Source organism: Echeneis naucrates, chromosome 1 (genome assembly GCF_900963305.1).
Source record: "Echeneis naucrates chromosome 1, fEcheNa1.1, whole genome shotgun sequence".
Lineage (NCBI taxonomy): Eukaryota > Metazoa > Chordata > Actinopteri > Carangiformes > Echeneidae > Echeneis > Echeneis naucrates.
Genome location: NC_042511.1, coordinates 6,618,961 through 6,631,046, shown reverse-complemented (window position 1 = coordinate 6,631,046; position 12,086 = coordinate 6,618,961). Strand labels below are relative to the sequence as shown.

Sequence of the window (12,086 nt, the reverse complement as noted above, 5' to 3'; positions counted from 1 at the left end):
ACATATTGCAAAGTACGTCCTCTCTGCAGCATTTAGAACAGCAGTGGCACTGCTGACGTGCTACCATGACCCTGACAAATCAGTTTGAACATCCGAGGTGGCGGCATGAAATGGTGTGCAGGCACTCAGAGGACATTATGGGGAAATTCTGACTCAAGGAGAGTGTACAGATGATTGAGTTGTCATTATGTAATCTTGATATTTGTTAATTCCTCTCTTCCTGTCTTGCCTCATCAAATGTAGCCCATCCTGATCTACAGTACAGGCCAAAAGTTTGGACACACCTTCTCATTCAAATGAATATGAAAGTGTGTCCAAACTTTTGGCCTGTGCTGTAGTTAAAGAAGATCTAATGGTTGATCTGTTTCCAGAACAAATCACCTTGAACTGTTAACTGTTGGAGTGACACATGATCTGACGGTGTAGCAGAAATCAGTAGTTTTCAGCCAAGACAGCAGCTCTGTTGGGGTCTTTCTGATCTTTAGCAAGTACAGTCAGAGCAACATACTCACTTTTTAGCATGTAAACTGTAACAGTTCAGGCTGTTGGGAGTGTCTTTCAAGGTATTTGGTCAAAGTGCTGACATGATCCAAGCCAGTGTGGGATGGCCCGTTGGAACGATGGTGAACACGAATTGCCTTCAGCAAGAAGGCTCTGGGTTTTGAACCTCGGCCCTGGTAATCTGTGGAGAGCACAAGGCTGTGTGTGTGTGTGTGTGTTCTGTCTTTATGAGGACTAGTTTTGAGAGGAAATGATGTGAGATTTGGTTTGAGATCAGATTTTCAGTGCCGTCATGTAAATTGGGTTATGCCTGATTAAAATATTTCAAAGCTTTGATTTGGATCATTCTTACTTGAAACAGATCCCTGAGTTTGCAGTTCAGTCCACGGCTTAATACTTAAGCCAAATCAAACATGTGAAAGGTGATCTGCCGCAGTGGCTCTGGAAAGCAACATTTTAAACCATCTTCATAATCACCAAGAACAAATACTAAATGGCCCTGAATGCCCATTTCAGGTTAAAGATGCGCATGCGTTTGGTCAGCGGCGAAGGTCTTGTGTGCAGGTGCACTCGTGTATGTATCATTACAGCCTGGAGCAACAAAGGCAGAAAGTGATTGACTGGCGGAGCACAGAAAGGACAGTGGCCTTGTTTGACTCTGTGTGTGTACTCTCAAGTGAACCAATTCGCTCTCACCCCCATCCCCCCTCCTTTACACATCCCTGGATCCACTTGGCCTCACGAACCCTCTCCACAGTCTCAGTGCGGCAGCCGCTTTCACCACTCACTAAACCTCATCCTGTGTTTTGATGTCAGGCCAAGATTCCCATTGTGTGAGGTTATGTAACCACAAACATACAGTTCAGTCAGGGATTCTACCCGCGTAACTTTACATGCATTGAATCAGTCAAAGCCATTACAGAGATTATGCTGCACTGGACAGGTTTATCTGCATTTAGAAATCCTTATCTCCAAATGGAGGGCAGCCAGTTTGGCTCTGCCCATGAATGTGTAACCCCAACAAAATTCAAATGTAAACAGATATCTCATCTGAAGAGGTAGTATCAGTATTGTCCTGAAGAGCAGGCTTCAATAATGCATTGACAGTGCAGCATGGCGGCATAGTGGTTAGAGTTAGTTTGCATTTTGCATGCGTGGGTTCTCTCCGGGCACTCCGTTTTCCTCCCACCGTCCAAAGACATCTTGTTTGGGTTAACTGGCGACTCTAATGTGTCGGTAGGTCTGAGTGTGAGTGTGAGTAGTTGTGGGTCTTTGCCTGTCCCTGTGTGTTGGCCCTGTGATGGACTGCTGACCTGTCCAGGGTGACGCCACCCTCGCCCAGTGTGAGCTGAGATTGGCTCCAACACCCCCGCAACCCAGAAATAGATAAAATAGATAGAAGATGAATGAATGAAACTCCATTTAAAGATGCTCACTGGAGAGCCAGAGCCCCTGAAATATTAAAGGCACAATATTCTGTGCACAGATGGACATCTCAGTGTGTGTGTGCAGAAGTCTGTCTGGTGAACTGAGCTGCTTCTTCTGCATAAAGCATGTTCCTGCTTCTTTTTGATGACTGAGGTCACACTTTAAGGCCTTTCACAGGACAGTATGGTGCTTCCTTGCCTAGAGGACCAAAACACAATGCAAATTTGGGGTAAAGTTAAACTTTTGGCACAGAGTTAATTATAATGGTTAAGCTGGAGATGTGCTACTTTAAAATAAATTATTTAGTTGTTGTAGTTGTTTAAATGTAACACATTTTATATGGCATACAAGTACGTTGTCAATTATGTTCTTCTTAACACTTAACACTTCTTTGGTTTTTTTTTTTTTTTAGATTACTCAGGATTTAGGGGAACTAAACAAGTAAACGCGCAGTAAGCAAATAGTGAACGAGGAAATTAAGCCTAAAACACAGCATCAGTATTGGACACTTCCACTTCTGTACAACCTTTGTGAAATCAAAAATTCTTTACATAGGTGGATTTCATTTGTCATTTCATTTTACTCTCCCATCTGAGTAAACTTTCCCTTGACTTTGCCCATTCAGGAATGGGGAAATCCAATTTCCCCACCATGGAGAGATGAAATAATTTGCCTCTCACCACAGAAGAAAATAAAACAGGGAGAGGTTATTTAATGATACATTTGTCCTTCCCAGAAAATTCTAATTAAGGCCATAAATTTTCTTCTTTTTTCTTTTTCTTTTTTTGGGCTAATTTTGGCATGGGGATCTCTAAAAAGTAAAGATTAAAACTGCATGAAGAAACATTGCAATATTGGAGTTTATATTATTGATTTTAAACCTTGGCCTGTTCACAATCATTAATAAAATACAATTTTAAGCAGCATTTCCTCTCTGGTCAAACCACACAATTTTGTCTTGTATTTCATCCCATGTTGTGTTCGGGCTGCAGTGTTTGTGCTGCTGTTAACACCTCGGCCACGGTGGCAATATATGATATGATGTAAACAAGGAGGAACTGCAAAGTGGAAGGACGGGATTTGTTTGACAGCGATTGTTTGTTCTTTTCGGAGCACAGCAGGTCATACATAGCTCTGCCGCTGTCCTCGTGTCATCTGTAAATCCCAGAATCCCCTTCAACGTGGCGCTAAAATAAACTCAAGGAGCAACAAGTCAACTTGGGCTGAGTAAGAATAAGCCAAAGATGATTCAACATTAAACCAACCAAACCAACTATATCAAATCTATTTCTGGAAGACCTATCAGAACTTCTTAAAAGGGCACTACAGCTGAAGTGGTGCAGACTTCAGTGAAGTTACAGGACAGATTTAATGGGCCAAATCATGGCTTATTCAAAGTGCACTGATCCAACATTTTTAATTAGAATAGCTGATTGTTCGCTTAAATGTGTGAGCAATGTGCCTTCATCCAAAGTCATATTTGACCACATGAATTATTCTTATTTTTTTCATTATATATATTATTTTTGGGCCATTTAAAGCTTTTATTATGAGATAGGACTGTGTAGAGAAGCAGGAAATGGTATAAAGTGCAGTTAAATGCAACAAAGTGTTCTCCACAGTGAGGAATCCATTTGGGGTCTCACCTGCTCATTTATACCCACAATGCACCCTGACCACTTGCCTAATAAGTTGCCCTTCAACACATTCACTTTATCAACAAGCAGTTTCCTGTTTCGGGTATTGCACTGTACACATTCGATGTACTTTGCCATAGAACCCTTTGTGCAGTGTTTCTCTTGTGATGTTTTGTGCAGATATAATGATCCAGGTGATGGAAATGTCAGACCACAGGTCACATCTGCTGTAAACCAAAACAAGCAAACGAAAAAAAAAAAACCCCTCTGGTTATTTTGTCATCATTTGCAAATTCTTACATTGCATGTGCACACATAGGGTGTATACCTGCAAAAACTTGTGTGGCAGAATGTTTGCAAACGAGTGTTGTTTTTCTCTGTGTTTGATTTTGGTCCATGCATGTCTGTTTTTCTGAGCGGATCTATTTGAGGGCCGCTCCGTAATGCGATAACAGTCTCCATCATCTGACATGATGAATCAGGATGAATCATAGACTGATTCTCATCCCCATCTCACCCTTTTTCAGACGAGAATACAGTGCAGCTGCCGAAAGGCCTGGCATCGCAGCAGAACACTGACATCTACAGACCAAAGGCTGACATTACACTTGGTGTTTGCACATATTTAGATTTATTAGCGTTTACATGCTGACTTATTCAATTACACTGAGAGGCAATTTTACATAATTAGAGAATGTATCATAACTGCGACAGTGACAGCAATTATACAAACATGAAATCAGTCCTCACAGAATAGAAAAAAACATTGTACAATAATATAATATCTTCTGTTGATTTAAAAGATCACGTTAATAAATATGTTGCTAATTTTTTTATTAACTGGGTAAGATGTAGATTATTACACATTTGAATTTTGCTTGATGAGAAAGAAAAAAACACACTTGTTTGTCTTAAATTAAAATGACCTCAACAGACAAAAATAGTGAAGTTAAAAATACACAATGATACACATCCTGTAATATCCTGTAATATCCATAAAGTTTCAGTCTGTTTTACCACAGGAGTGATACTATTGTTGCTACTTTAAAGGGAAATCAGAGTTATCGGATCTTCCCAACACTGATGCCTGACCATGAATGGGTACAGACATGGTGACGCATGTGGATACACAACTATAACCTATGTTACACATATCTAACGGTGACTCTTAGTGTTAAGCTTCGCTGTGTACATGCCCATAGTGTGTACAGTGTTGGTTTCTGAAGTGGGGCATGTCAGAAAAGGGCGGAGAACCACTGAGAAATCAAGGAAATCACTGAGCCAATGAAAATTCCTAATGATGTTTAAGAAGTCTGATGTAAGCAGACTCACATTACGTTACATTTGCGCCTACCAACATTGTCCCAAGTCTCCAAATGAACTGTTTGTGGCCTAGTACCATTTTGGGTAATGCAATTGTAATGCCATGATATCGCTCTTTTGCTGTATAAATTTTGATACTTTGTTCAATCTGTGCTTAAACAGTCATCAGCTGTAGGTCATTTTTAAAGCCGTGGATATCAACAGTTTCTTTTAAAATGAGAATTCAATATGTTGAGGGCTCTTCAATCGAATTTTTCATGCGGCATGGACCCAGTGATTTACGAAACCAACCAACCACTTGTTCTCCTGGCGTCAGTCTGCCTGTGGGCCTGTTTTATTTACCAGCCAAATAATTACTGCTCTCTGTGTTGATATTGCTCAAACTTTGGGGTATGTCCAAGTGAGTGTAAGTCGTCCATATCTGTGCGTGTTTCAGGTGTGTCTTTTCATGTGCAGGGCCAGGTGGTCGGAGCGGGAGAAGGCCCTCTGACACAGCAGACACTCGTAGGGTTTCTGGCCTGTGTGCTTGCGATAGTGACGTGTCAGCTCATCTGAGCGGGCGAATTTCCAGCTGCAGCCCTCCCATGAGCAATGGTAAGGCTTCTCCCCTGAAGAAAAGGCGATAAAACAATGGTAATTGCCAAAGAAATAATTGAAATCATATCCATCCAGATTCTCTAGTTGTTTCTGTGGGATACCTGTGTGGGTCCGAAGGTGAGCTTTCAGGTGGGAACTCTTGGTGTAGGTCTTGCTGCAGCCTGCATATTCGCAGCTGTGGATGGCAGGCCTCTTCTTCCCCAGGGCCCTGCGGCCACGCTTCCCCTCCACCGCAGCTGGGGGCAGCTGGGGTCTGACCATCAGGGGCTGTTGGTGAAGAGGCAGATGACCAGTGGTCTGGCTGTGTGTGTAGTCACAGAAAAGGTTGGTGTTGCGGTTGAAGTTGGACATGTAGCCATAGTGTTGAGGGTCAGGGGTCACAGCTTGAGGTTGGATGAACCTGTTGTCCTGGAAATTCACCATGGAGGGATGCTGCTGACGATAATAGGGGTTGAAGTCCCATGATATGACCTTACCGTCCATTCCTCTGCTTCCTTGGGGGACGCCAAACTGATCTACGTTCGGTAAACTGGGAACTGAAGTCCGACCTGCCTGATCTCCGTTATAACCACGGTGGTACGGCACTGGCTGGACTGTGGAGGCTTCAGCAGGGGACAGGAGCTCCGCCATGAGGCTGCCAGGGCTCACCTGCAAACACTCCTGCCCTGGTTGGTGCTTGATCAACCCCTCCTCAGGGTACACCATGTTGTGGTCGTGCCGTGGGAGCTGTTGGTCGGTGTTTTCCAGAGAGGGGTTGATGTCAGGTGAAGGGTTGCTCCAATCAGATAGCAGGAACTCAATGTCCCAAGATGCCCAGCTGTCATCGTCTAGGAGCTCCTCTGTGTTTTGTTGAGCGACCTGCAGCTGCTCAGAGCTGCTTGATGACAGTTTGTTGCTGAGAGCTTCCGGAGGAAGACAGCCCCCCTTAGACTTCCACACCTAGACGTTTTCAGAGCATTAGAGAGTTTCACACGTTTTACAAATACATCTTAAATATCACTCAGATGTTTGTATCAAAGTCAGATCATTAGTAGATCGCTCGTTCAATTGTTACCAGATGCAAAGAGATCCTAGTTGAGTTATAAGTCTTTCAATTACCAAACACCTACATCGTTATTTATCTGTACTACATTACGCTCCCTGCACAGGGAGACTGACGGGGCAAAAACAGAGGAAATTTGGTCCTCTAACTGCAGCAACTTCAAAATAGCCTCATGTTGATGTTTTTATCCCATTAGAGGGAGAGAATTAGGGACATTTACTCATTTGTGTCCAAAGCAACTTACAATAGATGTGTTCAAACCAAAAAACTGCTAATGCATTCCTGCTAATCAAAAACTAAAAACACACTCAGAGCTGAAGCATAAGTGTTACTTGAGATTTTGGAGATTTTGTTTTTTTTTTTAATTTGATGATTCAAATTTACTTTCAACTTTATTTATAAGGTGCCAAACAATAACGTACATTATTTCCAACACTTAACAGATAAGGTCTTACAGCCTTACATTATAGAAAGAAATGTCACATTTTCCACAAGGAGCAACCACTTGGAGAAAGTTTCTGTCACTTCTAACAGAGGCGTATTAGTTTTTTGTTGTTGTTTTTTTTTTTTTTTTACATCAAACTGACAACTGTGTTTTATAAAACAGAAGGTCAAGATAAAAGTCAGGCTGGATACATTTTTTTAAATAAAAATGAACTGTATGAATTACATTCGAAGATCACAGCAATGCTCAACACGCAAAGCAAAAGTTACCATCACCTCTATGATAATCTCACTCATGGAATGTTTTATTCTTTTAGCGCCAGCATTCAAAACCAGGTGGAACTGGAAATGATTAAAATAATTAATATTTCTTTAATAGAATGCACAGTGTAGGAATAAACGTAAATGACACTTACTTTCATATTGTTGCAGGAGTGAATGAGGCTGGAGAAGGAGCTGAAGGAAGGGAGCACAGCCTGTGTAACAGCCATCAAGGACTTGGATGCCACAAAAAAACAGTAACTTTTCTCTCTCTCTCCCTTTTTTTTTTTTTAATGTGTTTTTTTTTTTCTCTTTCTTTTACATTTTCATCTTCTCCTCAGCTAAAAGAAAATCAAACTCAGGCCCACTCATCCCAGTTACGAGCTCGAAGGCCTCAGCAACAGTTAGTTGAAGCTGTAGCCTTGTCCCCATTCCCCCCCTGCTATCTCTCCCTCCTCTCACTTGTCTATCTCTGTCAGCTGTGAGTCTCACTTCAAATCTCTCTTTTTCATGTAGGTTTTGACCGTTAGGAGGTGGAGCGTGAACATAAATTTCTTAGCTGGCTACTTCTGCTAATGCCATAAGATTGTTCATTAACACGAGAAATTCTGCTATCTCACCTCAACTCACCATCTTCCTGTCTGTGGCATCAGAACAAGAACACAACCCTGAAATAACTGATGAGCCCCAACGTCTGAGAAAACAAATCTATTACATAAATTGGACATAATATTTGAATAAAAACTGAATATAGAATTAATGTTACAATTAGTGTTGAACTTTCCTAAGAGTTGATAACTTTTTTTTTGGCTTCAATATTGTTTGTTGGGAAGTGGTGCTCAAGGTTTTACAAAAAAATATAAACTAATTATTTCATGCAGAAAATAACAGAATTACAGCAATTCATGGGAGGAAAAATTCACTGAATGAGAAAACATCAATGTAAATTCTACAGTAGATTATATCTGCAGCTATAGTGTCACACAGAGTATAATAATGGGAATGAAATCAAACCTGTCCTGTCAGTTTTTTATTTTTGAATATAAACACAAACTATGCATCTTGTACATCATTAAATGACAAGGAACTTTATCTTATAAGTGACATATAAAGTCAAATAAAATCTAAATGTGAGAAAAAAAATATTTATATTTTTCCTATATTCATTAAGTGGATATACAAAATATCAAATATAGAGAAAATTTAAAAGTAGTGAAATTCTGTAAAACTAATTCTCAACCCTGCAGATTGATGCAGTTCTCCCTATTTTCATTCATAAGTAAATATGTCATTGGTCCTTATCAGATGACTGGCCACTGTCTAATAAAGCTTACTTTGACACAGAGTGCAGGTCGCATTGGTGTATGTTTTATATAGCACATGAACATTTTATATTAGCATGATAAGTGAAGCATTGATATTTTAACAGCGATGAAAGATTCATTATATATATTTATATTTATAAATAATATTTTTATATAATTCATAGTAAATCCATACACAACAAGTAGACAGGCATGCAGCTTGACTCATCTTGTCCACAAACACACCAACTGATATATTTTATTCAGGTCTTGTGTCTGTAAATACTTTGTGATGTTTAATGAGCCATTACCAGCAATAGTTTTAATGCAATTCACACACTTGTGTGTTCAGATGAGTCTTTGTCTTCGCAGTGAGGACATGTGCTTCTGACTTCTGAGAAGACCTGTGTGTGAAAGGTGATTATGGTCTGGCTGCTGTTTATCATCTGACACAGGGCAGAGGCAGACTGCTGTCTTCCCAGAGATAATGGACGCCTGACTGCTGCTGATCCCTGATGACTAGCCCACCACTGATAAAGACTGTCTTTCCCTCATAGTGACTACATCAATAGACGTCCACCACGCAGCCTGAAAGCTTCACAAAACAATATTCTTTATAGCCTTAAACCCACCACAAGTTCATCTGCTGTGTGGTCGCCTGCCAAAGGAAACTTCTAAGAGCGTAAATTCTGTGTGAATGGTGTTATGAAAAGCCAAAAAGCCACTTAACCAATTACAGATAACCAGTGCTGTACAGAGCCATACTGATGTAATTTAATAATAACCAGTCAAGGTATTAGAAGGGACACGGTTGAAATGAAAGATGAAATTATTTTAAAAAGTAGGCTAAAACTGAGAAACAATATTTTCTTCCCAGTTTAACGTGAGGGATGCTTATTTATACTAAATGAGTTTCTGATTCTGATTAAGCATTATAGCCTAATTTGTATAGACATGGAAAAAAAAATAATTATTTCTGATCAGGAATTAAAAGGAGCAATATTATACGGATTTTTAATTATTCCTTAGAGAAAAAGTGTGTGTGTGTGTTTTTTTTGGCTTATTATTTCATTTTGCTGAAACGGTCCGAAGATGGTTGTTTGGCTCCACCTAGCGGCCATTCCTGGTCACCGCGCCTCTGTCTATGTCAACAACAACAACAACAACAAATAATAATAATCATATGTGGAGAATGAACGACTCAGTAAAATGTTTTTTTATGGAAAAAAATTATAAAGAAAGAAACACAAATATTTACACGTTATGCTTTTGTTGGCCAGGTGCTTGTTTGGTTGCCGTAGCAACAGCCCGTAAACTGACGCTGAGTGTGTTTCCGGAGGACTCTAAAAGAAAAGGTGTTTTTCAGTAAGTTATACTGTTTAATACTGTTTAATACTGTTTATGCTGTTTAATACTGTTTATACTGTTTAATACTGTTTATACTGTTTATCATCGGCACTTTCTTTCATGAGAGTCATTTTCCCTGCTGGTGTCGTTATTAGCTAACCAGCAGCAAGCAATGTTTGCTACATTTGAGGCAGCTAACGCTAAAATAAGACAAAAAAATCGTCAAAAAATCGTCAGGTGTCTCCTTCGCAATGGAAGTCATCACTTGTTTGTTTTTTTTAGGGGTCTCATACATAAAAGATTTATTTGGATACCATAGCTGCTGCTGTGATGTCTGAGGAATTGTCTTTCCTTAATTGTCTTTAAATGTCTTCTCTGCTTGGAGATTTCTTCATTTGTTCATGAAACCCCGGGGATTGTGGGTAATGTATTTTATGTGTGTCAAAGGTTTCGGATGGAGGCCTCCTCACAGAGTGGAGCCGGCAGGGGGCTGTGGAGCAACCCCAGAGCCGCCCCGTACAGCCAGGAGACCCAGGCTACGCTGAGATGTGAGAGGAAGCACTCACTGGTGTTGATGGTTGGGTGTAAATGGGACATTCACAGAAGGAACTGATTGTGTGTGTGTGTGTCTGTGCAAGTACCCAGAAATGTTTGCTGATGTATTGTGCTCACTGTTTGTAATCTGGCTCTTCCTTTTGTTCAGTAATGATGCAGGAGGCAAGGCTCACGAACCGCCAGAAAAAACAGATCAACGATTGTCTGCAGAGTAAGTGTCAGGTGGGAAGGAGTGGGGTCAGGAGGTCACTTAACAATACTCAACTTTCATAATCAAGTTTAGACATTTTGTGTATTGTTTCAAATATTAGAATGAGATAAAGCCACTGAGTATCATTGCACCAATTGAATGAGGATTCATTGCCATTGAATTTGCATTGTGGTAAACTCCCACATCATCATATAATCTTCTTTACTTTAATCTTCCTCCACAGATGGAATGCCTTTGCCACTGTTCTCTAACCCCACAACATCAGCCTCTCCCCCTCAGCCTAAAAGCAGCAAACCTTCGCAGAAACGCCTGTTAGCGAAGCCTCAGAAACGCAGTGCCGAATGTTGTCGCTCTGGAGACAGCTACGTCAGAGAACAGTTCCGTCCTACTCCTACAAGTATGATCCTGGAGCCGAAACCTTTAACTCCTTCTGAACAGCACAAACAGAACACACACTTTGTCACCAAATCTCACTAAAGTTGTGGTCACTTTGTTTTACTTTGTGTATCCTGTGACACATTCAGTCATGCTGCTCTGCTTTTTTCATTTTTGTTCTAGGAGATTTAGAGAAAGAAAAGAGGAGGCTTCAGAATATTTTGGCAACAGGACAAGAGGAGCCCACAGCTGCATCCTCCCAAAATGTTCCTAAGTGTTTTAAGTCAGATGTGATGGAGGAGAGAGATGAATATCAGGAAGGTGAGACAAAGTGCACAGAAACAATGATGTGGACTATTTAGAGTGGATTCTGCAACAGAAACAACCAGAACAGATAAACACGGGAATTAGGATGTTTTTCGTGACAGAGCCAATCAACACGTTGACAGACTTGTGTCATTGTAATTAAACACTGCTCTGCACAGTTGTGTTTGACAGAATGTCGACTGCACTTTAACTCACTGTAATATTAACGTTTTGTTTCTTATAGTTCTAAATGAGATAGAGGAGAGAAGACAGTTCTTGGCAGATATGGCCTCTCTAGGTCAAGAGAAGCAATACACCAACATAATCAACACTGAAATATCCCAGGTAAGTCATTATTTACGCTCAGTTTAGTCTTTGAGTAAGTATTTTATATGTATAACTAGGTTCTGAGCAGCAGATTGGTAGCATTTTAAATAGTAATAGTCCTAATTTGGCATTAAATTCAGACTCCATTTAAAGATGAAAAGGTGTCATTGCTTCCTGCTTTAATTCAACTCCACCTTAACTCTCATCTCCAATCCAGAAAATCAGAGAACTGGAGGTCCTGGACAAGGCCCGCATTCAAAAGAATATAGTGAATTCCAGGAAGGAGGAGACAGAAGAACAGATTCAAAATGTGGACTCGTAGGAGACAACACCAGATTCTCTGTGACTCAGTGGGCGAATAACACTATGACAACTGTGATTGTGGTATAATACAGCAGTGAAGACTGTAAACATACCGTCAGACTGAG

General features: G+C 40.5%; 2 protein-coding genes across 2 annotated transcripts; one reads left to right on the top strand and one right to left on the bottom strand.

The window, feature by feature from the left end:
• Positions 1–4,180: 4,180 nt before the first annotated feature.
• On the bottom strand, positions 4,181–7,685 carry klf1 (Kruppel like factor 1 (erythroid)). The gene is made up of 3 exons (XM_029506842.1): positions 7,389–7,685; positions 5,588–6,425; positions 4,181–5,497 (listed from the first exon to the last, which is right to left on the bottom strand). Exons 1-3 carry the CDS (start codon positions 7,461–7,463, stop codon positions 5,322–5,324), a joined length of 1,089 nt encoding a protein of 362 aa, XP_029362702.1. The 5' UTR covers positions 7,464–7,685; the 3' UTR covers positions 4,181–5,321.
• A 2,652-nt stretch (positions 7,686–10,337) lies between these two features.
• c1h22orf23 (chromosome 1 C22orf23 homolog) lies at positions 10,338–12,084 on the top strand. The gene is made up of 6 exons (XM_029505953.1): positions 10,338–10,432; positions 10,588–10,650; positions 10,874–11,047; positions 11,209–11,346; positions 11,576–11,676; positions 11,876–12,084. Exons 1-6 carry the CDS (start codon positions 10,339–10,341, stop codon positions 11,978–11,980), a joined length of 675 nt encoding a protein of 224 aa, XP_029361813.1. The 5' UTR covers position 10,338; the 3' UTR covers positions 11,981–12,084.
• Positions 12,085–12,086: the final 2 nt, after the last annotated feature.